General features: G+C 41.4%; 2 protein-coding genes across 3 annotated transcripts in view; one reads left to right on the top strand and one right to left on the bottom strand.

The window, feature by feature from the left end:
- The first annotated feature begins 1,692 nt into the window (after positions 1-1,692).
- Positions 1,693-4,184, top strand: LOC148338252 (coxsackievirus and adenovirus receptor homolog). Its single transcript, XM_088293489.1, has 2 exons — positions 1,693-1,778; positions 3,590-4,184. The coding sequence occupies exons 1-2, from the start codon at positions 1,693-1,695 to the stop codon at positions 4,182-4,184; spliced, it is 681 nt and encodes a 226-aa protein (XP_088149615.1).
- Positions 4,185-12,172: 7,988 nt separating this feature from the next.
- elf1 (E74-like ETS transcription factor 1) overlaps positions 12,173-27,480 on the bottom strand; it is a 43,633-nt gene continuing 28,325 nt past the window's right edge. For both annotated transcript variants that reach the window (XM_088294903.1, XM_088294902.1), the window contains exons 2-9: positions 24,706-24,971; positions 20,390-20,564; positions 18,472-18,573; positions 17,135-17,296; positions 16,965-17,048; positions 15,572-15,764; positions 14,940-15,263; positions 12,173-14,702 (exon numbers count right to left, since the gene is read on the bottom strand). In XM_088294903.1, coding sequence (XP_088151029.1) covers positions 13,943-14,702; positions 14,940-15,263; positions 15,572-15,764; positions 16,965-17,048; positions 17,135-17,296; positions 18,472-18,573; positions 20,390-20,564; positions 24,706-24,777 — 1,872 coding nt within the window. In that variant the 5' untranslated portion in view covers positions 24,778-24,971 and the 3' untranslated portion in view covers positions 12,173-13,942. The remainder of the gene's footprint in view (positions 14,703-14,939; positions 15,264-15,571; positions 15,765-16,964; positions 17,049-17,134; positions 17,297-18,471; positions 18,574-20,389; positions 20,565-24,705; positions 24,972-27,480) is intronic.

The following is a 27,480-nucleotide window of genomic DNA, read 5'->3' as shown; positions in this document are numbered from 1 at the left end:
TCTTACATTTCCTGGACTGGGGAGTGTGGGGAACAGCCTAAGGACAAAGTATGGTATATTTTAGGGGGAAATATTAAGTATTCCAAGTATTACATCTTCCTATAATACAATGACTGAACCACTTTCAAGAATTCAACTCACTATATTCTGGAAGACATGCTTCGATATAAACAACACACGTTGTTCCAGGAGCTCTTCCTCATCGTCACTGGTGGTGATGTCCAACTATACAACAGCAACAACAACATAGGAATTAGACAAGGATATGAATCGCTATAACCCCAATAGTGACATGATCTTCATAGATATCACCTTGGTTTCGCAAATATTTTTCTTCCTTTCCTCATACTGGGTAATATGGGGGTTATCACCAGACTCCCTTGACACTTTCCATCCATCTCCCACATTCTTCTCGGATTTCTTGACCTTAGTGCGATGAATGTTGTCCCTCTGTTTCTTAATCCATTTCCCTGACTGAGAATCACCAGCCTCCCTTGAAACCTTTCTTCCATCGCCCATATTCTTCTTGGACATGTTGACTTTTTTGCAACAGTCTTTTTCCTTCTGTTTATAATTCCTTTTGTTGGACTGGGGAGTGTGGGTGGCATCACCATCCTAAGGGAACAGTATGTTATATTTTGAGGGGAATGGAATTGCCATAATTTGTACTATATGAGCCACTTCCAGGAATTCTACGCACCACGTTCAGGGGTGCCTTCTGTTTTGAGTGGAAGACAGGTTGTTTCAGGATCTCTTCCACATGTTCACTGCGTGTTAAAGGAGTGGAAGAGTTTAAACCTGGCTAGTTTTATTCGATGTCCTGCATCTTGTGTCACTGTTATTCTGTGGAATGCTGAGTGTGTGGCTGGTGAAGCTGAACAAAGAAAGTGAAAGAATGTGAAGGTTTGGGAGGTTTTAGGTTGGTGCCTGGCGCAGACAGACACTTCGAGCGGGAAGGGGTCGACAAGAAACTGGACCCTTCAACCACAAGCAGGAGGAGCCACCACTTGAAGAAAGACCAATAAGAGCAAGCTAAAGTTAACTGCAGGATACACATAGCCAATAGAATCATGCCAGAATGCCTTTGTCTCTGTGCCATTTGCATATTGTATAGGATGAATCATTACTGGGCAACTCGGGTAGTACATTCGCTGGTGGCAAGAGAGGTGTAGAGTTGTATTAAGAGGGACCCGAGACCCAGGTGCCATGTAGAAAGTCTGTGTATTGGGAATAAACCCACTTGTGCGTGAAAATGCCGGCTTCCTGATACCTTTCTATTGCAGAACGAGCGCGCATATTGTTGGATGAGTGAGAGTTGGGTAAGGTCGCGAATTGGAGTCAGATTACTAATTTGAGTTTACATTGGGTTAAAGTTAAATTCTAACATTGATATAAAGCTAAATTCCAACAGTGTCAAGCCCACCTGTACATCAATAACATACGAAACATAAGACATGCATATGGATAATAACTTCCATAATAACGACATGCATTTGGCCTTGCTCAACCATTGACAAGATCATTTTATATGTTCCAAGTTGTGCCGGGCCCGCATTGTCTCATTAGTGATTATCGTGTGTGTGTGGGAAAGATGCATATATAACAGGATGGTGCCGATGACGTCATCACACAACGGCCAATCCTTGAACCCCTGTGCACAAAAGCATATTATGAGAAATTTTTCAAGGTGCTATGACCTACTGTGAACCACATGACACTTTGAAAATGGTCATTGGCTCATTGCCTATAGTCGATGAATGCGCTTTGCCCTCTGTCAGGCAACTATCTCGGGCAATTGTCTAATATGACTACAGTATGGGAGTCTAATAGCCGGAATGTGACCTAATTGCTCATGTATTCTTAAGCAGTTTCTGTGTCTGTGGTGTACCGTATAAAGGTCAAATTCCTGGAATATGACCTTCCTGCCCTTTCACCTTTTAATCCTTCCACTCAGTCATGCAAAGCCACTCTTTATTTGAATTATGCTGTATTTGATTATTTGATTTTTTTAAAGCATTTCTTTGGCATCAGCTTTATTTTATGATTTTGAAATAAGATGGAAAGTACACAATGATCAGATAGACAAGTGCAGCCCCCTTTGTGACTGCAAGGAGTAGATAAATGACTCGCTTTTCACACGGGCAACTGCATCTGAAGGAAAGAAAAATAATTTATTGAAATCACTTGGCTCAAGTTGAACTATATATATGGTTTTTCATATATGTATGTATCAGTCCATGTTATATTTAATGATATCATGTTATTCCATGAGTTATTATTGGATGCCCAGATGCATACCTCACCTTTTAAATGAAACTATTGTTTTATTTCCTTCTTTAAACCCTTACTATACTTGCCTTGTTTCCATGGTCGTACGAGGCTGTACGACTGGTCCATTTACCATTTCCATTGGGATCCACATTGGAGCTGGCACAAGCGCTGCAGAATGAAGGGCAAACATTTATTTCTCTCTCTCTCTCGATATATATATATATATATATATATATATATATATATATATATTCAGACAGGAACAGATGCCAAAGCAATAATTCCGAAGAACTGACTTGGCCGGTCAAAATTCCGGAGGCATATCCAAAAATAGAGCCTTACTTTCCATGATTTAGTCCTCTACCCTTGGAGGCGTCAACTTTGTCTATCTTACATCCTACTGATGTGTATGTATATATACCCATGGCCTTTGCCGGATGTGATGCAATTAGCCATAAACCAATCACTGCAATTGGCCGTCAAACCAAAAGTCAACATCTTAGGTTTATAATTTATGGTTAATTTTCCCGAATTTCCACCTGAAATTCCACAATTTCAACATATGCCAAAGATATATATGATTACATGATATATGATCAGATAAAAACACATGCTAAATGTCTAATTCCAAAGAACTGACCTGGCGTTTATCAGGTCGCATATCCCAAAAAATGGAACCTTACTTTGCACGATTTAGTCTTCTACCCTTGGAGGCGTCAATTTTGTCTGCGTTGCATCCTACTGTGTGTGTGTATATATATATATATATATATATATATATATATATATATATATATGGGCACGGTGGACGACTGGTTAGCACGATGGCCTCACAGTGAGAGACAGCATCGGGCGTGGGTTCAATCCCAGCTCCGGCCATCCTGTGTGGAGTTTGCATGTTCTCCCCGTGCTTGCGAGGGTTTCCTCCGGGTACTCCGGTTTCCTCCCACATTCCAAAAACATGCATGGCAGGCCGATTGAACACTCGAAATTGCCCCTAGGTATGAGTGTGAGTGCGGATGGTTGTTCGTCTCTGTGTGCCCTGCAATTGGCACCCCCCGCGACCCTAGTGAGGAGAAGCGGTACAGATGATGGATGGATATATATATATATATATATATATATATACCCTTGGCCACTGCCGGATGTGGCGCAATTAACCATCAACCAATCACTGCAATTGGCCGTCAACCAATCAATGTTCACAAAATCAAAAGTCACCACCCACTTTTATTATTTTATATATATATATTATATATTTAGGGGCCATTTTCCACGGTTTCTACCTGAGATTACACAATTTCAACATATGCCAAAGATACACAGAGAGATGCTCCTGTATTCAGGCGGGCATATCTACGACGACTACTACAAACCTCAAAAGGGCAGTCTACTTCCACTCAGAGGACCCTGGGAATGGAGATGCCTCCATCAATCTTTTGCGGCTGATTCCCTCAGACACCAGCCTCTACTATTGCCAAGTTAAGAAGCTTCCTGGAATTCAAACCATCAAGACAGTCCTCAGAGTGCTCAAACCACCATCAATGCTGAAGTGTAATTACACTGAGGGAGAGACTGACAAGACCAAAGTGCTGCATTGTGTAGCTGAGGAAGGTGCCATGCCGATCTGGTATGACTGGACAAGACAACCACCCTGGAAACTTCTCTCCAACTCTGTGCTGATTGATCTAACAGCAGGTTCACTCACCATTCAAAATCCCGATGGGAACGATGAAGGAACTTACAAATACAATGCAAGGAATCGTGTTGGTGCGCAGGACTGCTTTCTGGAACCAAAACTACCATATTCTCCATTGTTGCGAGTGATTGCGACAGCTGTGACAGGATCCCTGGTCGCCATCGAGATCATTGCTTCGTCACATGCTTCATCGTTCGGCGTCGAGGGAAAATAGAACCGGAAGCCTCCAATGACATTGTGGTGGACGCAAGTCACTCAACACGCTGCCGAAATATTGACGCCAAAATAATTACCGCGTCACCAAGCACTCTCCTGTGAATTTACAAATAAAGGTTGTCTGGAAAAACTGTGTTAAAGTTCATTTAATAAAGTCAGTTTGAGTGAAAAAGAAATCAACAATACAATAAATAAATAATAATATAATGTGCAGCATCAGGAATGTAAATAAAGATCTGTATTGTCTTGTATTATGTTTACCACATGGAGGTAGAATTCCTGAAACTTGACCTTACCCACCAAACCCACTTGACCAAAATCCTGTCCATTGACATGCGACTGGTTCCTTCATGTTTGTGGGACTGGCCGTGCGGAGCTCCAGTTCCTGAAAAATGACGTCACCCAACATTCACTCTGAAGTTATTCTTCGCAGACAAGCAATTACCTAAAGTAAATGTCCGTGGTATCTACCACATAAACCCGTTCCCGGACAATAATCTGACCTCACACACCTCCTGCAATAATGCAACAATAGAAGAACAGTGACACATTGTGGCGAATTGAAAGCATTACATCAAAAAATGAAACATGTTTAAAAAATATTTTTTCGACATCCTCTATTTAAGTAGGAGCTGCATCATTTTTTCCCGTTTTGTTATTTTGCATTTTTTTCCTAAAATGGGGAATTCCAAATTGACTAGCGAAGGTTTGCAGCCCACCATAGGAAATGAATGTGAGTGCGAGTTAGCGCATTCGCTAACCTTGGAAAAACACGGTCACTTGCCATGGAAACGCATGTTAATCGCCTCCATAATCAAAGCGCATTATCCGGGATTCACGTGGCGGGCACCAAACCCTAACTCAAGACCCTAACCCTAAACCTAGCTTCTAACCCTAACCCTAGCGACAAACCCGAATTCTAGCTTCAAATCCGAACTCATAGTGCAAGACCTAACACTAGCTGCAAACCCTAACCCTACCTTCCAACCCTATCCCTAGCTGGAAACCCTAACCCTAATTCCAGCTGCAAATCCTAACCCTAGCCGCAAACCCTAACACTAATTGTAGCTGCAAACCTTAACCCTCGGCGTTTACAAGTCACAACAAATAAATGCTTCGAGCATTGGCTGGGGGGGGGGGGATTGTGTACGCCCACTCACAACCTGCTCTGCAATTGCAGACTTGTGAAGAGTAACAGCTTTGATCACATGAGTGTCATTAAATCAGGCTTGAAACATCTACCATGAATTGGACTTGTGTCGTTCTTGTTATAATTCAGCCGAGCAGGCAATTGAGTTGTGACACCTGCCAATGTCGTGACATCATCATCAATTGCCAACGACGTGAAATTTAGTTAGTCTGCATCTGAACTAACAGAAATAGAATTAAGTCAAACTTTTCCGTCCACAAAACTTCTATAAGATGAATAGGTCACGTTTTAAGTACCAATTTGAGTTAATTCACAGATAAGATAAAGCTTTGAAAATCTTGTTGGTTTAGTACCATCTTCTTCTTTGTCTTCACTTCTCCGGAAAATATATAAAAACATGTACACACAAAAAGAGCCGACGGAAATTACAAAATATACATTTAAAACATTTAAGTACTATCAGGGAGGAGTACAATCTTATTCTTTGAATTGACCCTTGTCCAAACAGCTTCTATTGTCTCATTCACTCAACCATTTTCTATTGTTATGTAGCTGAGATGGATCACAGCCAATCTGAGGTCTGAGCCGAGTTTTGAAGTTAGAAGAGACATGCAAAACCACTTGAGCCCCGTGCTGCCTTGACTGATACACATTCAGAAAAGATGGACACACAAAAAAGTCAAAAGGAAATGCATAAAATATCAAGACCAGGCTGTCAGGGATGTGCTTTCAGGAAAGGCAAGTGAGGCTTACCTTTAATTATGTACTTTTTTAGTTCTACTGTCCGTGTGCTTTAAATTGATTTTCTTTTCAATTAAATCATTATCGATAATTTGTATTCAAATATATGGGCAGGAAGTGAAGTGACGCGCTGAACGTTCAGTGCCTCCAGTGATTATGCACACACCAATTACGATTTAGGCAGTTGGCGCGTGCACTCTCACCAGAGACGTTGCTGTAGACGTTGCTGTTTGTCTTTCTCTAACCGATAAAAGTGTTTCATCACACGTACAGTGCACGCACTGTGGCTGCAAGAAAGTACCGTGCATTTGCCAGTATGTGGCAGAGTTGCGCTCCAGTGGCACGATGTTTGAAAGTATGGGGTTGCATTTGGGCCAAAAATATGTCGTTGGGCCAACTGTCTCTGTATATGTTTTCATGACGTGTCATTTGACAAAGTGTTGTGAGGATGTTTTTTGTGAGGCTGTGTTGTTTACCCGTGTCATGCTTGTGTAGCATCTAATTAGAATGTGTCATTTCACAATGTTGTAATTAAAAATAAATAACAAAAACAATAGTAGTTTTCTAAGACTCAAGTCTGAAGTTGGGGGAATGGACAGTGCACCCCTCGCAGTTGAATCCAGAGGGCAGCCGTCTTACGTAGCCACGGTTACTGACAACTTCTGTCATTATTTTGTTGAAAACACGATTCTAATTCCGCAATTCACGTCAGAATCCATCTATGCAGTAACGAGAGCCTCTCAAAGAATCAGTTTAGCTGTTTGCATCGACCATTCAGAGTATTTTACCGCAGTGTCATGAATTTTTCCCACAGTGGTGTAACCTGTTATAAGTACATTCTGTTTTATTTTGAAAGTCCTAACTGGGAAGTGTCTATGGGTGTGTTCAAATGGGGTAAAAATAAATGCGTTCGAGTTGCTCAAAACGTTTTGCGCGAATCCCTACGCCCAATCTCGTGAAACATACCACAGTTTCATTTTGTTTCATTCTTTCATTTCGTTGTCTTCTAACAACGACACTTATACCGGCACTTGCAGCAACATGTGACATCGACATTTACATCGACACTTACACTGACATCTAACGACGACACTTATCATCGACATCTAACGACACGTAGCAACGACTTTGTGAAATGACGCATCCTAATTACATTGCCACACATCCTCGCAACACTGGCAAATGACATGACATATTTTTAGCACAAATGGAACCCCACGAAAGAAGCCCATTGATCATTGATGTACACAACCAGAAGGGAAAGACTCAGCTGGTTGAGTAGGTGAAGACTTAGCAGCCATCTTGAACCCGAGTACCCGGCACCACTAAATCCGAATCAGAATTGGAATCTCTTTATTATCCCAAAAATGCAAATTGAATGTCGCAGCAGAATGACATAGACAAAGACAAGATAACATGAGACAAAAAAGGCAAACATCACCGAGCTCATAGCTAAGAGCTAATACCATGAATAAAGAATTATTTTCAATCATTGAAAAGAAAAGTGCAAGAGTGCAAAACATGCAGCGGTGCAAATAAGCAATAGTAATTAACAACGCAAGCAACAAAAGAGCTAGTTTCCATTAAGTAAATAAATTGCACTCTGAATAAATGAAACCTAAAGCTTTTTTGTCTTCCTAGGAGCCCTAAACCGGCAGCCTGAGGGCAAAAGCTGGATCTCGTATTGGAGAGGATGATTAGGTCTATACAAAACAGTATTTGCCATCCTGAGGACCTGTTCAACATAGACACGAGTCCAGCCTGCTGCTGCCATCCTGATATTTTTCCAGCAGTTTTAACAAGGCTAGAGAGGCCGATTATTTTTCGGGCAAGTTCAGATTTCCAAAACATGCAACAATACAGAAGGATGAAAGCAATTCAATGCAACCTTTGTAAAAGACAGTCATCATCTCATCTGAAACGAAAACATGTGATTTTACTTCAGAAGTTGAGCCGTTGATTAAACTTTTTGGAGGAGCTGTCAACAGGTTTATAGTTGGCACAGTTTATTGTGTTTCAGATTTGTCATTCTCCACCATCCCAACACGATCACCTTTAATAACAGTAGAATGTGGAATATATGACAACTTCCTAAAAATCCATAATCATGTCTTTGTTTTTGACACATTCATCATTCATCATTTTTTTTTAACCGATTTTGACACGGAGGAACCTCACCGCACATTTGCGGAGGTCAATGAGATCAGCTGACACTCTTTGTAGCTTTTACACTGTACAGTCCCTAAATGGCTTTACCTTTGTCCAAATATTTTCTACGGCCTCATTCACACTTCCCGGTGAAATCTCATCTTTAAATCTGCAGTCACGTTGAGAGCATGATGAATCAGAGGGAGTAATATTCAAAGCTTCCTATTAGGAAGTGCCTCAACACAATACAGCGTTCCACGCCTGATCAAGCATCAGGTCAGACTGTATAGCAACCTCATATTAATCTACAGCACAAAACAATGAAAGAATTGATTGAATGCAGTTTGAAATAACAGATAAGTGAATGGAATTTTCCATCTACGCCTCAAGATAATTCAGTAACGCTCCTTACCCTTTCCTTATCAAGCATCAAGTCAAATATTAACCTCATGTTAACCTACAGCTCAAGCCTTGTGGCAGACCTGATTGCATAAGTTGCAGATAAGCCATTACAATTTTACTCCCCCCCACAGCAGTATGAAGCTAATCAGTGATATCGCTACAGTTGAACTCTGCTTTCTTTTTATCTCAAATGAAACCCGTCTTCTCATGCATCTTGAAAGTATCCATCTTCTATGCAGTCAGGCGGATGTTTGCCACTGTTTGGATGAGGGGAGGAAGCGGAATGGATGAGCATCTCTCAGGTGAGTGCGGTTCAAAGCAACTTCGCCTCCCTCCCCCTTCCTCCCTTGAGGACGGGGCACTATCATCAAATGAAGCTCTCAAACAATTTAATTCCTTTTGTTACTTATTGGGAAAGTGTACTCCCTCCCACCCCCCTTATTTTCATTTCAAATAATCCTCTCATGCTCGTTGAGATGGAGGTGTTGCCAGGCGAGCAGAGTGGAGAGCAATGCACGAGTTGGGGGCTTTGTGTTCAATTGAATGACCTGCAGGGAAACACTCTTCTCTCCTTTTCTCTCCTGTGACTGCATGTGTTGATAGTGCCATCTTGTGTCAAGAGAGGTGAACACCATTTAATCGCACACCTCCCCCTTTTGTTACAAATAGGGAGCAGCAGAAGTTGTTACTCCATCAACATTTTACACTGTCACTGGAAAAAAAAACTTCCAAGCGCCGACGTCATGAACAACATTAGACTACAACAGCTGTTGGCCGAAATCAGGGGTGGGCAAACTTTTTGATTGGTGGGCCACAATGGGTTCTAAACTGACAGAGGGGCCGGACCATCAGCAGATGTATGGAGTGTTTTGGTAACCTCACCTCATCGTAGAAAAAAAAATAGATTATGTTTTAAATGAAAATGAACAAAAGCATTACAACAAAATATCCGTGTTTGACACACCAGAAATAAAATAAAACATTATCAAGGTTTATTCATTAAATTTTTTCAAGTTTGGCAGGCCGGATTAAAACGTTTAACGGGCCGCATGAGGCTCCTGGGACGTATTTTGCCCACGCCTGGCCTAAATGCTCATCAATAATGAAACTGAGGTTTTATTCCTAAAAAGCACTTTTATTATTAGAGTAAACCACAGTAACATTTTGCACAGTTTTGAAAAACAATAATGCACTTTTAAATATCGGAAAGTCAAAAAACTGCTTCAATTAAACACAACAGAATTGAAATGGCACTAAAATAATCAATCAAACAGTTCTGAAAGATCGAATGCATAGGATTTTTTTTGTCTTTCCACCACGACCTTTGTTGCTGGATGTTTTCTTCGGCCAGGCCGCACAGATGGCACATTCTGCCATGTTGCATTTAGCGCGCTGGGTTAAACGAAGCTCGTCCCTGCACCGCTTCTCGCCACACGCTGGAGGCGCCATCATGTCAGCCGTCATCCTTCAAGTGCTCCCACAGCGAGGGGCACAGCTGTAAACACTGAAGCTGTGTCAGTGGCCGCGGGCGACACAGAAATAGTCCCTCCACTTTTTTTCCTCCTCCCCGTGGGGGCTCGTGCCATCTTCTGGCTTTCTGACTCACTAACTAACGGAATAGTGTTATGGTTTAGTCCCCTTCTATTATTTGAGTCATCCATAACGAGCTCACTGTTTGGCAGGCGATCGATGCAAGTGTTGTGACCAAATGGATGTTTGTTTGTTGATGAACGGGTTGATATTTTCCTGGTTTTCCATCATGAACAGGATGGAGCTTACCGCAAAGATGTCGGGATGCACAGCTGTGCGGCACATGGGTGTCGATGCAGTAGGCAAGCCCCAATTCCAGACAGCTTCCTCAGCCAGCACCCACGCACAGCCAACTTCCATGCAGTAGAAACACACACACACGCGCACGCACACCCCCACACACACACACGATCTGGGAAAATCAATCCGAATTACTCTTCTGTGGTGGTGGTGACAAACTGGGTTGTCGGCAGCTGTGAGTGTGTCACATGCTAACATGCTAATGTATTCATCCACCCACAGCCTTTGCTCTTAAACACAGTCCACTCGTTTTCAGCTTGTGCAAAAGGGCCCCCATGCGCTTTCCACCACGAGTCATTTCTCATTCATCCTTCCATCAAACAGGCCTTCTGAAATGTTGAATTTTCCCAGCATAAAGGGCAGCGCCCCGAGATGCTACTGTAAACTCTGTTTGCATTTAATACATGGTAGTGGTTCTTCTCTTCTTCTGAAAACATGTTAGATGAACTGAAGACTGCATTGTTATTAAAGGTGCAGTGTGCAATCTTAAAGCTGCAAGCAAGATTTTAATCAAGCCTCATTTTACCCCCCCGCCCCCTTCACATCAACACCCCTCATGAATGTGAGCGCGTACAATGTGCACTATGTACAAACTGACGTTAGCCAATGTATGGTTATGCTGGTAGCACGGCTCACTCATGTTGGAATGTAGCCAAACACGAAATGTTACCGGTTTGATGTTGTATTACTTGAAATGTACAGCTGTACACCTGACGACACAATGAGAATGAGTGTTTTTTTATTTCAGGCCCAGCGATGAATCATAGAGAATCACCCAAGCCCAAAAAGGCACCAGTCGGCCTTCTCTGTGTCACTTGCCTGCATTGTGCAACTGTATTTACCTTCTACCCTGAGAGGAAAAGCAGGAGAACAGAAGAACTTTATCATTTCTGACTTCCTTCTTTTCAACCATCAGCTGCACCCAAATATTGAAAAATTATTGATGTTTTGCTTACATACTACAAGTCGTTTGTGACATTTTGCTTGTACCTCTACTGAAGAAATTGGTGGTAGGCTTGCTTAGTGTGGTCTCTCTCAGGTGCAGAAGTGCACACGTTTCACAATGCACAAGCTTCAAACTTAGGTTTTCGCATTCGTTCGCCACGAGATGACAAGTGCATTTTACTCTTAAAATGCAAACGATTCCGGGAAAATCTTATGCTGCATTTGAGGAAGGTGGGAAGTCGGATTTATCCCAGTTCCAACCGACCTTAAAGAGTTTATAAGGCAAATGTAAACATCAAAGACAGCTGATTCCAATAAATTGTTATTCAGGTTCATCACAACACATTTTGACCTCCAGCAAACCTTCTTCACTTTATTGCCTTAATTTATGTAAATAAAGGAATACCGTATTTTCATAGCATTTCATTCATTTCAACAAATAACTTCATGCAGTCAGTACAAATCACGGTATGTGAACGGGGTCGGGGGCTGACAATTTTTACAAATAAGACCGGAGGGTCAAGGCCGGGATGGGTGCTGACATAGGGGCAGGAGGGCGCGAGACTGAAAAAAAAAAAAAAAAAAAGGTCAATTCAAAGGGTTCTCGTGCACGTTTCCTAGTTGGATGTCAGAAAAGTTTGACTTCTCCCCTTCCTCGAATGCAGCAACAGTCCCAGTTCCAATCGATTCTCGAGACTGTCCAACTCTAGTCGTGTATTGCACCACTAATTTTTCCAGAAGCAAATGACATGACACTGATGCTTCACAAACTTGTTTTGTCTCCAAGTTTAATGTTTCTGCATGTGTGTTTTTATCTTTTTTTCTTTTCTGCTGCTGTGTGATTTATGGACATGTGCTGTGTCACAACACAAGAAATAAGCCTTATAAATCTACTCTCTACTTAGCATTAAAAAAAAAAGGCCACTGACAATCAACAGTCACAAACAACAGTGCTTTAAGGCGAGGGTGATCTACAAACAGGGTATATGACTTTTATACAGAGCAAAAAAAAACTAAGACATAGACAAGATTTGGATAAGAAAATGTCTCCAGTGTAATTATTGATTGTCATAATCTTGCATATATTTGAACAGTATACATACATTCAGCTTGTCCTTACAGATCGAAACAAACAAAACTTCTCCTGCTCTGTGGATCAAGGTCAGTGTGTCTGCACGTCCTCAGCATGCCTCAATCCATTCAAGGCAAAGTTTAGTTGTTTAGATGCGCACTGTGGATCAGTGCGACCAGGCCGATGGGTCCAATCTTAAGTTTGGCCTCGGGTGACGTGACCATGAAGAGAGGCGCACACTGGACCGAGAGCAGGAGAGCAGGAGTCGAGAGGGCACGTGAAAATGAACAAAACAGCACTGGTCCGGAAGAGAAAATGAAATCTGATATGACTTTTATCCACCCATATTGACTGATTCTTTTGATACTGATTCTTGAAGGCTTTTAATGCATAACAGCTACAGTATGCTTGCTGGACAGAAAGAAAAGCACACGCACACACACAGCAGAATATGTACAACAGCATGTAAGGGGAACGGAAACAAGGAAATAGAAAAGCTGTTTATATTATGGGAAAAAATAAAAGTTTGGTCTTCCTCGTACTAAACGTGTATATTCTTTGTATTTTCCCTCATGTAAGTAGAGTAAAAATGTGCCTTTTTATACAGAATTTAGAAATTCACAAAATAAATAAAATTTGCCGTGGCCTTAATAGTGAATCTCAAGCGTATATCATTTGTATATACAGAGAGAGATCCATGCATATTCCATCTCATATCAACAGGATTTCAGCCTCAAAAACACTCGGCTGCTAAAAAAAAAATCTAGAATTTTCTGTATTTGTTTCCAGTCTGCACCAAGACTTTTGTTTTCCAAATGCCCTTTTCCACATTTTGGAAGCGTGAAGTACTGCAGAGGACATGCTTGCCTTTTCTTTTGCTTCTACGAAAATAAAGTAGTTCTGGTGAAAGTCCCAAAAGCAATCGTCACGTCCTCTTTGCCAGTGAGGGTCTGTACTGGTGCACATTGGTTCCTGGTGTTCCCTCGGCCGGAAAGTCCAATTTCCTTGCACCGCTTTGTATTCAGTCCCCCATGTTTTGGTTTGTACTGGGCTAAGCCTCGTTTTTTTTTTTTTTTTTTTTCACCATTTACAAGTCCACTGAGATTTAAGACAATAACAGACTAACTGGCACATTTGGCAGACAGGCATCCCTGCTTCATCCAATGGCTGTTCTCCTTAAGGGAGGAGTTTGGTGTGTAAATATCATTGCACATCCAAAAACTGAAATGTGACATCTTTAAAAAATAAAATATGAAACACTCCCTTGATACATTTCTTTAGGCACATGATCACAAAAAAGTGAGTAAACAATTCAATCCTGAGGCTGGGCTGAGCAACCTTGAGGAGCAACATCTGATCCTGGATCAGACTGCAGCAATGTGGAAGAAAATAAAAACAACCACCATCACGTCCAAATGGTCCTTGTGTTGCTTTCGAGTTGAGCTTGAGAAGAAGAAGCGGAAACATATCAGGCCTCCGCGGGCTCCGTCTTTATCTGAATAAAGTTTGTGGGCAGCTGCACAGAGATGGGCAACTCCTGCAGGCCTTTGATGGCCTGTTGGGACTGCAGGGACATCTCCCCTCGCACCTCCAGCTCTTCCACGGGGGTGAGGCCTTCGCACGGGCTGCTGCTCTGGGAAGAGAGGCCGTAGAACGGCGTCGCACTGGCGAGCTCCTGGCCGTCGGTGTGGCTGGTGTCGATGATCACAGTCCGGTACTGCAGCTCCGCCTCGCCGGCGTCCATCTCCTCCTTGGCGAACGTGTTGGCCAGGGAAGGATCGCCGTTGACCATGGACTGGAAATAGCTGGAGTCCAGCATCTCCTCTTTTACCTGCAGCCCGCACAGATCGGCCGATTTCAGCACGGTGGCGATGACGGTGCCGGGCTGCTGCGCCACCATGGTCTGCCCGCAGGTGGTGTTGATGGTGAGCAGGCGGGGAAGGCTTGAGACGGGGGGAATGGGGCCTGTGCAGGTGGCGGAGGAGGACGAGATGGTTGACGGGCCGAAGTTGGTGACAAGCAGCTGCTGGGGGAGGCCTTCCTGCAGGTTGTTGGCCGCCTGGATGGTCAGCACATCATTGGCTGGGGTGGTGGTGGGGGGCATGGACTGAAGGAGGACGCGAGGTGGGGAGCAGTGAGTGGAGTCCCCGTTGGGAAGAACGGTGGTGAGGGGCAGAGAAGTAGAAGACGTCAAGACAACCGGGAGGGAAGCAGAAGCATTCATGGCTCTAGAAAGAAAACAGTGAGCACATATTATGGAAAAGCAACTTTTCAAATTATTGTACAATCGATACACTTTTATTCGAATGCCACGGTTTAAAAAATAAAGAATTTTGACCAATATTTTGGCCTAGAAGCTGTACAACTAATTAGATTTTTATCAAGAGGGGAAATGTCTTCCTTCAGGTGCCAATTAGAGTTGCTACTGATATCACAGTATAGAAAAGTGCCAAGTGCATGTGTACCTCATCGCCTGCGCCATGTCCGCCCCCTGGTTACTCTGCAGTATATGCAGGAGTTGCTCAGCTTGTCCTCCCTGCACTTCCTGCTGCAGACATTGCTCGACAGGCTCTTTCTTCATCTGCTTGACCTGCTGGTGAGCCCTCCCTCTGGTTCCTCCCCGCGCAACAGACCTCCCGTTGGCGGACCTTTGGGTACCATACTCGTTGTGACCATCAGAGCCCACGTCGTCGTCCTCGATCACCACCAGGTCAGCCGGCATCTCCTTGAACTGGTAGACCAGACGCTGACCTTCCACCTTAGCCAAGATGCCTCGCTGGTAGTAGTATCTACAGTTAATGAGAGGGTATGTTAGCGTACCAACTGCGAGCATGAGAGCATTGTTGACATTGAGTCGGTTTTCAATCAAACATAACCTGAATAGTGAATAAATCTAAGATCCTTATCAAGGGCTTCCATAGTGTTCAAATATGAAATTGCTTAAGTATCTTTATCGCACATGTTTTCTTGTTTTATGATATTAGTTCTGAGCACTTTCACTTGTTCTTCTGCCACATTTCCCCTGCCAGTGGTGTGAAATTTGCTGCACAGATACAGATGCATCTCCCCAACAATGTCAATCCCACACATTTTATACCTGAGTGCTCGTCCCATGGTCTCGTAGTTCATGTCGGGCTTGTTCTTGTGTTTGCCCCAAAGCTTGGACACCGCCTTGGAGTCGACTAACTTGAAGATGCCTTTCTCTCGCTGTGTCCATTTGATGTATTTGGGACAGGTGTTCTTGTCCTGCAGTAAGGCCAGGAGGAATTCCCACAGGTAGATTGTGTTGCCTACGAAAGAGGATGGGGAAACTAATTTGATGAACAGAGTTGCAGCTTTAACAAGTGGTGTAAACAGAATAATAATATAATACAAAGGAAGCTACGTGACGTTAGCAAACTGTTGTTCAAAGCTCAAAGGGTGCGTTCCTTGACCACTTTGAAGTTGGATATGTTCCATCTCAAACCAGGTAATTTGTATTCATCTAAGGAGAGTTCATTTAAATATTAGTTTTCAGGTATGTTTTTCTGCTTACTTATGACTGGGATGCTTTCAAGTCTGACCTTACGAGTGCTAAGTGAGAAATTTACGATTTCCCAGCAGTCTCAAATGAAGCTTTTTTTTTAAACTCATATGACAAGAAAGAATACAAAATAAATAATTAAAATAAATGTTTTATTAAAGTATTTTTAGACATGGTCACACACTTTTTACACATGTAACTGTTAAGTATGTTAAAATGTTACCACTGAGCCGTGTGCTGTTTTTTTAGCCCAAAGGCTTTGACCTCATCAGCTCCACAAATGCAGCATTCAACTTGATATCAGTATTTATCAGTTTTTTTTAAGTGGTTAACTTTTTTTCTTTTTGTCTGACAAGTAAATTGTTTTTCATTGCAAGGTTAGACAAGGTTTGATAAGACTATAATGTCAACATTAGCAATAGTGAACACATATTTATACTAACACTCGAACAACTGTTAAGAGTGTTAAAATATTACATTAAAATGCCAGTACTACAGTAAATCAAGGTTTTACCGCAACATTTTCACTATTTCTTGTTTAAAAGTCAACAAATCGGAGGATGACATCATCCTGGATCTTGTCTGACCTTGTACTGAGTGCATGCGTGTGTCTTGGGATGGACTGAATAACAGAAAGCCAGGAAGTCGATTAGTCTAATGTGCGGCATGCTTTAACCAGAGATGGTTAAAAACGGTAACGCTCCCGGTAGTCGTCTAAATCCCAGCCACCATGACATGGTGATGTATACGGCAAGACTAAAATGTGTCACCCTGCGCGCTTCACAGGAGCCTCTATCAGTGGAGCATCAATGTGCCTGCAAGCGCGTCCCTGCAGGCCCTGAGGAACCCATCATTCACACCTTGGCTGTTTGCACACAGGGTGACAAAGAGCGCTACACAAGAGGGGGAGAGACCTTGATTTTGATTGGCTTGTTACAAGAGAGGCACACTTGTTATTGAGGCTTACCTTTGCCCTCTTTGCTCTTTTTCCTCAGTGGCAGGTTTGGGGTGGAGATGGGGGAGCATGAGCGCACCGCCCGGGGCTTCCTCACTGAGACAAATGGAAGACGGAGGTGTGTTAAAAAAAAAAATAATAAAAATACCACATGCATTGTAAACTACCCCAAACAAGCTCACCTTTGTTTTTTTTCTGTGGCTTCAAGGGACACTTTTGGGGAATCTCATCCATGGATGAGGTGTCCTCATCCAGGGACATGTCAAGGGCGCCATTCTCCATGTGGTCGGGCCTCAGGGGCGCATATGTCAGATCCGCCTCCAGCAAAGTACCGTAGTTGTGAACTACAGACAAAAAATAAATAAATCAATCAATGAAGAAACAGAAGAAAAGGCATAAAATCTTTAAAAATGTGGCGAGGTGTGCTTGGTGCATGCTTGATATACAGTTAAACATATTGACATTTCCAGTTCAACTCAAGCGAGAGACTTCAGATTACGTTCCCATATTCACAGATCGTCGGACTTCTTGAGGTGGAAAAATCTTAAGTGAAATCTTTCAGTAAAAATATTGATCTCAGGTTTGCGCAAATCACATGAGATTGCTTTTTTTCCCCCTAGCAGTAGCAGTAACGGATGGCAAAGAGGAAAATTGAACAAAGAACAGGAAGACACCATCATGGTTTGAAGGCTGACTTATCAGTTTTTACGTGTAGGATAATTACTTGAAATTTAACAGATTGATTTTTTTTAATACATTTCCTAAGTCATTTTTTGTTCAAAATTTAAATAAACAGCGTCCTAGTGTTGCGTTCAACCTTAGAGAGGCCACTGCATATTGGCTTTCTATTTCGTTAACAAGGCACCATGTTGAACAAGTGGTCTGCCTCAAAGTCGAACTTCTAGGTTCAAAGCTCTGGGAAGCTTGCATGCTCATCCCATGCTTGCATGTTTTTTTTGTCGCATGTACTATAGCTTCCTGCTTAATTGAAGACTCTAAATCAGGTGTGGACAAACTACGGCCCGCCGATCTTTAAAGAAATTAAATAAATACACCTTGTTAATGTTTTATTTTCTAAATACTGTGGTTTTTCAAAGACATATATTTTGTTGTAATGCTTTTGTTCACTTTCATTTAAAATTAAATGTATTTTTTTTTTCTCCCATGAGGTGAGGTTACCAAAAAGCTCCATCCATCTGCTGCTGGTCCGGCCCCTCTGTCAAATTTTAGAACCCATTGTAGCCCGCCAATCAAAAGGTTTGCCCACCCCTGCTCTAAATTGTCCGTAGGTGTGAATACGAGAAGGATTTCTTGTTTATCTATACTGTATGTGCCCTGCGATTGGCTAGCGACCTCTTGCTCAAAGTCAGCTAGGACAGGCTCCAGCACACACAAGACCCAAATAAAGAGAATCACTTTAGAAAATGGATAGAGGGATAAAAATAACCACAGAACCGTGCAAACAAGTCCAGACTAACATAAGAGAAGCAGCATAATTGTCACCAAAGAGTTATCTTACACATGCGCTTTTCATCTAATATATTGTTTGGCGACTCCATGTTTAGCAGAGCGGCAGCGGCCTCGTTTGTCTCCATGCTGTCTTCTGCACCCGATACCGTTTCTAAAACATAATCAAATAAAAAGAATAAGAACAACACATTAGCTCTCTCAATGTTCTCATGTGGTGCACCTGTAAGGGCAACCTCTCCATTGGGGACACCTGCACAATAGAAAAAGATCCAGTACAAGCATATAACATATAACATTATAAAACATTTGTGGGATTTTATGCTCTTTGACTGGCAACCAGTCCAGGTTGCAAACCGCCTCTCTCACTGTCAGTTAAGATTAGCGCCAACCAGGGTTATAATATTTTGATATCGCTCATGAGACAATTGTTATTTTAAATGTTGTTTTAAATGTTACTTTTCAAATTCAGTTAGTTTCAATTAAGTTGGAGGAGTTTGTATTTTCGGGGGATGCTTTGTTTTAGTTTAGGTTTTTTAGTTTTAGTACTTTTATATTGGGTATTTGTCAAGTGCCCGATTTAAAACAAAAAACAAAGGTCAATTATAGTATTGTGTGGTTAAAACTCAAGAAAAATACCAGTTTAGAAAATGTATTAACAAACAGATGACCAAACATCCAAAAAATACAGGAACAGTCAACAGAATTTGAAGTTCAATAGGTGCAGTGCAAAATACTGCTTGCAAGGTTAGATTAGATGCATCACTGCATACCGACTGGTAGGGACAGACAGATAGACCAGATAGAGAAAGAGGGGAGAAACAAAAGACAAAAAATTGAGTACACTGTACCTAGCATAGCATTTGACAAAAGAGGAGCCACATCAAACGCATCTTCCCAACTGACGGGTGCCACGCACCAGTCAATGCTATTATGCTCTTGTTTGTGGTTAAGGATGACTGAGTCGCTGGTGCACTTCAGTCCTTTCATTGCCGGAAGAGTTTGTACATTCCTCCAAAAGTTGATCAACTAACGCCCATGCAGTCAAAACGCAGACTGACTTGGACTGACTAACTTGAGCCAACATTAAAGATGAGATGTCCCTTTGGTCTTTTATCTTTGCTTATGTCACACCTCCCAATAAGTAGGGCCGCCCCCAACAGAGAACATCACTCTTGAGTGTGTTACCTATGCGCCACTCCATGTCAGATGTGGCTGCTCTCATACATATTTACATGTGACTATCATTACAGCTGAGACGAAGAGATGAAATTGTCAAGCTTTTTCTCAAAAATTGGACGATCTGAAATGAAATGAAACTTAATTATTCCTCGCAAGAGTTACTCCGAGTTTTGTTAGGCTGATGTTTGGCGGTTGTGACGTCAGCAACAGAAAAGGTACGTTTCATCATAAATGTTCTTAAAAAAATAAATAAACGTATCGTAACGCCACATCTTAATGATCACATGGCTTCCCGCAATCTATTTGAATTTTTTCAGTCCGGATTCAAAGTCCATCACTCTATTAAGATTGTCCATGCAAAAGTAACTACTCGTAATGAACTTTTACCAGCAATGGATTTTGACACTTCAAATATTACTCGACTTCAGCGGTGCCTTGGAAACGATCGATTGTAACTTTACTAGATAGCCTCAAAACATGTATTGGTATTATTCTCAGCACTTTCTGGGTGTAGAGTTTATATCTCAGCATTGCGATTTCGGAGTCCTACAAGGATCAGTACTTGGACCTCTACGGTACAGTATTTATATGTTGACATTTTTTAGACATCATACACAAATAAAATCTGCTTTCACTGATATGTCGATGATACCCATCATTTAAAACTAACCTAACTTTTATTGAAATAACTTTTATTAAATATACTAAGTACTTTGTTTTCATGCGAGGACAAGCCCTATACAAAATGGATGGATGGATGGACGTCTCTGAATGTCAAATATTCCAACCTGATAGATCCACGCCTCCCACCAGGATGGAGGGCGTTTCGGCCACGTGCATGGCGTTATCCATCATGATGCCGTTGGTCACTCCGTCCGACTCCAGGCCCGAATACACCTGCAGCAGATCTGTGGCGGGCACCTGCTCCACGATCACGGCGGGGAACACAGACGGGTCGTCCAGCTGTGACAGCACACGCAAACACAAACACACACACACATAAGTGGAAGCCAGAGATTTGGTTCAGTCCAGTATACAAAGTAAAAGGTAAATTAAAAAAAAGAAACATGTAGATATGTATCACAACCTGATTTGCTGGCTCTTATTTTGACAGCCGTATAAAAAGCAAGCTAGCTCCATATGCAATTTGGGCTAATATGTAGCAACGGAGGCAAGAAGCTCATTTCTGAGGCCCTGCAGTTGTCCACAGGGAGCCACCCGAAGAAGAGAAAAGTGAGCCTACTCCACCCACACAGTCAACACTCGACTGGGAAATCAAATAAAACCAGGCAATGTAGATGCTGTAATTGGGACTTTAATACAAATTGTGCTTTGGGAAATTTTCCTGTGGGGAATCTCGTCTTCATGTTGATTGTTTCAATGTAAAATCCTATTATCTGCACGCTAAGTAAAATGTTATGTTTGAATTTATTGAAATGATGTTCAATATTTCCCCATCCGCTAAAGCATTAGCTGAGCCTGTAACATCTATATCCTACCATCAATTAAACACATAATGAATGCATTTTTTAAATTTAGTTCTTTTTATTTTGCTCACAATAACAGAATTATGAATCCAACAATATTACATGTGTGTAATGTCACAATGTGTAAAGCATAAGGGTTGAATTTTGCGGTTTCCTATGAAAAGGTCAAAACAAATTATATAACAATAATATTAAATAAATAAATGAATAAATAAATAAATAAATAAAAAGAGTTGACATATATAAATGAATACACGAATTTGAATTCGTTAATAATAATTATTGGAATTATTTTAGCTTAAAACGGTAAATCTCAAAATAATAATAAACGATAAAGTATAGTATTTAATAAATGACGACAAAATAAACGTGTAATATTGAAATATTTTTTTCTATATAGCTCTTATTCTGTAACTTATTTTAATGTGTACTCAATGACCGATGAAATTTTTCCGTCCTTGACATTGGGTTGTTGTGGGTGTTTTTTAGTCAATGCAGTTACTTCAGCAAGCCACTAGATGACAGCAGAGTACACATCAAGATTACCCGGACTGTTGATCCACAGTCGGAAAATTCCCTCAGCTCACGTCATCATCACCACGAGGCAGTTAATGAAACAATTCAGTGTTTTATTTACTTTTTTCACATGTCACAAACAATCTCCCTCTGAGTATTAAAGACTTCCAGTCAAATGCAAAAAAGAAAATGTTTTTCCTTTTTCTAATATAGTATTGTGATTTGTTTGTAATTGTGTAGAATTCGGTGATTTATAAGCATTACTGCAGACTTACCGCATGTAAATTGGGAATTGATGCTAGTGAGCAGTCTTGCGCTTCATTAAAAGTGAGAAAGGACGGCAAGGGTGCAGTAGGAGGAAGAGGAATAAAGACTTATCTGTGCTGTTAGACAAGTATCCATTGTTGGCGTGAACCTCTGGGGCATACCAGGTGTTCAGGCCTTATGGGGGAGGGCTGGGCTGATTAGCAGATTTTGGCTACACTTTAACCAGACCTGCTAACAGAGCAGCTCGTTATTTACCGCCGTTGTTAGCCGGTTGAGGCTCCAAGTTCACACGTGGGCCACGTTTGTGAATTTTGCAGCACGATGAGCGACAACAAACACACACTGTGTCATGTGCGCAGAAGAATGTTTGCTTTGACTACAAAAAAATATCAGTAGCAATGTTTCCCATTAATCCCTGTCTGATACTATCAGATGTAGCAAGATGGAATGGCAAACAAGTGCGCCTGCCAGCGTCCTTGAAAAAGTCAAGTGTGTGTGTATGTAGACATTTTGACTACTGGTCGATCCAACCCACCAAACAGCAACTCGGTCGTACTCAACTAATGTAGTACACTTTGCTGACAGAGACAGCTTGTTGTCTCGGCAGATGTGATGATACACTCGCTCAGTGTCTCCCAACATTTATTGAGCCAAGGCACAGATCTTACATTAAAAATATCTCATGGCACATCACCACACAGAAATGTCACAAAAAACGACAACATACATGTCTGTGACAAAGATAGGTGAACAAAAATGCATTATTTGCAGCGAATAAATCATTTTTGGACCAATTGGGAGAAACTGGACAATATCCCGCACTCTTACGACACCTTAATGTTCCATGAATACAAACAGACAAGTAGCTCATATTTTCATGTCGAAGTGTGACTACTTCTGCTCCACTGAGCATGCTCTAGTTTGAAAGGTTATTTCCTCTCTGTTGATATGTATCTATCTGCGTTACACCACTTGCGCCACAACTTAGACCTGTTTTTAGATGTTTAGATGGTCACCTGGAACATGTCCTTGCATCAGAATCCAAGCAAATAAAAAAAATAAATTATACATACTGTATAACGTGGCATTATAAGTCATTTCATGATTCACCTTTGGGAGTTTTGACCATTGATTAACAACAGCAGTCTATTTTTTTTAAGCGTTTCAGTGCTCTGATTAAACCCCCCCGTGCATTAATCATAATCAGTGTAAATACAGCACAGACAGTTGTGAGGAGAAGGGTTGTTATTACGGGGGCTGAGGGGGTGGATGAAGTTTGTTCAGCCGGGTGGGTGCAGCCAGAAACAAAGCCAGGGGAACAATGCGAGATCTCTGAAGAATCGTACCATCCACTCGGAACCGGTCGGTCAGGTTGGGCCTGAACAAATGCTCATTGGGGATCCAGTGACAACCCGTCATTCTGGATCCACGCACATGATGCAGTCAACAACAGGAGCCTGCTCCACTGGCTCGAGGCGTGGGCGTGGCGACAACCAGACAACTGTCGACGTGAGCAGGCCGATGGAGAGATGCATTTTACATTCAGACGCACAAGTAACCTTTGTGCCATAAATATATTCGTAATACCCACCCTCTGACTCTCTGATTTTCCTCCCATGCACTCTAACCCCACTGCAGGTTTGTCAGACTTTCCATGTCACTGCCTCCTACTTCTCGAGACGCTCTGACAGCCTCCCAGTGGCCTTGCTGTTTTAAAGTTTTGCCTGCCCTGCCGGGACAAGCCTCACATATATCAACAAGCAGTGTGTCAATGCAAACAAATGCCGCCAGGTCACCTCAAAAGTGCAGACTCAGAGTCTGTGCCGCTGCAAGATACACACACTCAACAAAATAAAAGAATCAAAATGGACGGCAGTAAATAACCAGAATGTATGCCACATGACATTGGATTTTCTCAGACACTCCAATTCACAGAGTCCAAAGTTGCAATTAAGAATAGCACTCAATAGAACAACCTCAACAATCCCAAACACGTTTGTTAAATAATGATTTTCTGTAATAACACATTCATATCCTATGTTTTGACACAAAACATAATCCGAGTGTATCATTTTGCAATGTACAGTGGCACCCAGACCTCTGCCAAGGCAGAAAAATGCAAACCAAGGCTCAATCAGCACAGCAACACACATTAAAAAGTAAGTACCAACAACTAAACAACAGCAAAAAGTGAAATTCCTTGTTCCACACATTAATCTAGATCCTTGGCACATATGCCACCCTGCTGGCAAAATAATTTTTGTGGTCATTGTGTAATCCTGTCTGTCTGAGCTAACAATCAGAACCGCAGAAGCTTTTGTGGCCATCAGAGCCATCAAACCACAACAATCTGATTACCGTATTTTCAGGACTATAAGGTGCCAGCCACGGCAACTCTTTTTTGGAAAAAAAAATAAAAATTAAAAAAATTAAAAAAAAAGATATACCAGCCGCAACTAGGTTATGAGCCGAAGTTTTCTATGATGAAAATGGTTTTAGTTGTGTACTACATGTACAAAACGATTTTGTACTGTGAATGCACATAAAGGTACAGATTCTTAAAACAGTGCGTTTTAACACGGCAACAACTTTGCTAATTAAAACGCAACAAAATAATTCAAGATTTATTTATCGTATTTTCTGAACTATAGAACACCCCTACCGGTGAAAGAAAAATCCACAGAAAAGCCGCACCGTTGTATTAGCCGCATGGTTCAAAATCTAGGATAAAAGTAGCGGCTTATTGTCCGAAAAATACAGTAATCACTTATGTAAATAATTTTTCAATTGAAATTCAAAATCCAAATCTCATCGAGCATTTGCAAGATACGTACCTGGTTGATTTCATCCATCCCGTTACTGGCAAACTCAAACACCAGTTCATTGGGCTGCACAGCGGTGGTCATGGCGGTGGCCACTCTGGCTCTTTCTCTGTACGGACAGCGCCCCCTACAGAGGCCCAAAGCGGACTTTCACAATGCAAAATTGCTTCTTAGTCAGGCTTTCTCTTTCAAGGCCACCGAGCTGAGATTCAGAGGATCAGCCTGGCCCCGCTGGAAGCAGCCTTGTCCCGCTTGGGATCCGCCTGAAGCATCTACACCTGGAAGACCAGAAGAAAAAAAACACGATGAGCTCAGGCGATTTGTCTACAGACAGTTTGTAAATTTTGAGTCAGCATTGATATCATAATCATTCTAAAAGTTTCAATGATGTGAAGAGATTTGCTCTGATATAAACCCTCATACAAACATATGGTGTTAATCTATATGACGAATTTGGCTGGCCTCTGACATTCTCGTGCAGTTCAAATAAGAGGCCCATTGCGAGAGCTCAATCTAAAATTCTGCTTTCATGAAGACAAAAAAAAAGATTCTATTTCGATTGTAAAGAGTGTAGTGGTAATAGCAGATGTAGTAGTAGTAGTGCGCCATTGCTGAACCACAATCATATTAAGACAGATTGTTAAAGTGTCAAGCTCTAATCTCTGGCTGGCTAGAGAAGTGCTTTTCTGGCAAAAGTCAAAGTTCCACTGGATGAATCGGGAGTCATTTGCTTCATTTTGACCACAAATGCAAGACTCCATGAAAAAGCCTCAGCACTATGCTGGTGAAAGAAGTGATTCCACTCTGTAGCTGGAATTTGATTGGAAAATATAATACAATCAGGATTGACTTGTGTGATTTATTGATTTATTTTTATCTGACTGGCACAAAATAAGCGTAACATGCTGGATGCTATGACGGCAAGAGTAAGTGAGCCTGAAGTTATAAATAATACTGATGATAATTCACATGAAAAGGCAATGCTTTTTGTTGGTAGAAGTTGATTGCTGGTCCTTAAAGGGTATTTTTATATGATGATGAGGATGATGATGATGGTGATGATGATGATCACCATCATCATTATTATTATTTTTATTATTATTATTATTATTATTATTTTAACCAAAATGTGAAATAATATGCAGAAAAATAGATATACTGGGGAAAGAGGGGAAAATAGTTATGCAGCCGAAAAATATACAAACAACTGCTGAAATGTATTATTTATTTATTTATTTTGCTTTGTAATTGAAAACAATGTTTGTCCTGAAAGAGCCCCTCATCAGCATTAATGATCCCTTTACGATGACGCTTGCTTATGGGCAGTATGTTTTCATGATATGATCTACATGAGGCCTGAATGAAGCCTCACCACACACAAACACCGGGGTCAAAGATCACTCTTGTGATGCTGCGCTGATACCCTCGGGCTGGTACTGGAGTGGGGAGTGCATGGGGGGGTGTTATAAGGGGTAGGTTTGCATGAGTGTGCAAAAGAGGCTGAAACCTACAGGCTGTGAGTTTGGGTTGAAGAATTAATAGAGCCTAGGGCCAAACAGAAACACATTTGGCTTTTCCCGTTCCTGCGGAGTGGGGAATATTTGCTTTGAACTGTCTTTGTGAGTGCTGCGGGTCCAAGGTGGAGTCACACAAGAGGAGGTATAGAAATGGTGAGCAACTAATCTGGATGATTTGAATCATTTGGATTCACTTGTTTGATTCCAACAAACAAATTTCAAACGACGTGCGACTGGCCTTTCACAGGCTTAGTGGGATTTATTTTTATGAGGCTTCAACCAAAAGGTGCAAAATGCTGTGAAAAAGTAGGAACACATTACTGTGAAAAGAAGACGTTACAGTAAATACCATATCTACAATATTGCACCATTGATAAGGACGGTCCAGTTGGCATGCTGCTAGCTCAGAGAGAGGCATCCATTAGCGAGGGGCAGGCTCCACATTATCCTGCGCGCATGACAACAGCTGCCTTGGCCCGACAAAGAGGCCAAACTGCAGCGTCATGAGGAGACGAGAAAAAAGAAGAAGAGGAGGCCAAAGGGAGGAGTCACGCGGGGATGTTCATCGACATATAATAGCTCACAAAGTAAATAGTGGTAGGACCCGAGAGCTTTAAAAAAACGTGATTAAATACTCAGATGACACTGAAGCATTCAAGCATGTCATCTGGAATGCTGACCCGTCCGAACACATGCTCCCAATTAGGGTGCTAAAAACCTAATAACAGGCAAATGCCTCACCGCTTAATCAATGAACAGATGGCTGATCTAATAAATTGATTGTTCATGCAGTCAAGTCAACAGGCAGGGGATTTTGGTGAGTTTGTTTGTTTGCAGGATTACATCACAACCTGTTCGGATGAAAAATTTTGGAAGGATGGCACGTGGCATGCAACAACTCTGAAAAGCTGACATGTTTGAGGAACTTTATGTTTTAATAGGCAAGGCTTATTTTAACTTCATTTGTGTTTTACTAATGATGATTTTTTTATTTTATTTATTTATTTTTTTTGTCAATGATTTTCATAATGGGATTTTTGTTCATGTTGACTAATGTTAGGTTTCATTTACCAGATGTCTATATATGTATGTATTTTAGTCTAAGTTTTTATCATATTGTAAATGTTTTTATTGTTTTATTAGTATGCCTGTTGATTATTTAACAAAAACAGTGTTTTATTTTTTTCTCTTTTTTCCTTGTTAAAATATTTATTTCACGTTAATATTTTATTTGTCTCCTAAGGTTTCATATACAATTTTAGACTTGGTG

Source organism: Idiotropiscis lumnitzeri, chromosome 4 (assembly GCF_059441095.1).
Source record: "Idiotropiscis lumnitzeri isolate Australia: NSW breed Sydney's pygmy pipehorse chromosome 4, RoL_Ilum_1.0, whole genome shotgun sequence".
Classification (NCBI taxonomy): domain Eukaryota; kingdom Metazoa; phylum Chordata; class Actinopteri; order Syngnathiformes; family Syngnathidae; genus Idiotropiscis; species Idiotropiscis lumnitzeri.
Note: the sequence above shows the minus strand (reverse complement) of the source record. Positions and strands in the feature narration are given on the sequence as shown.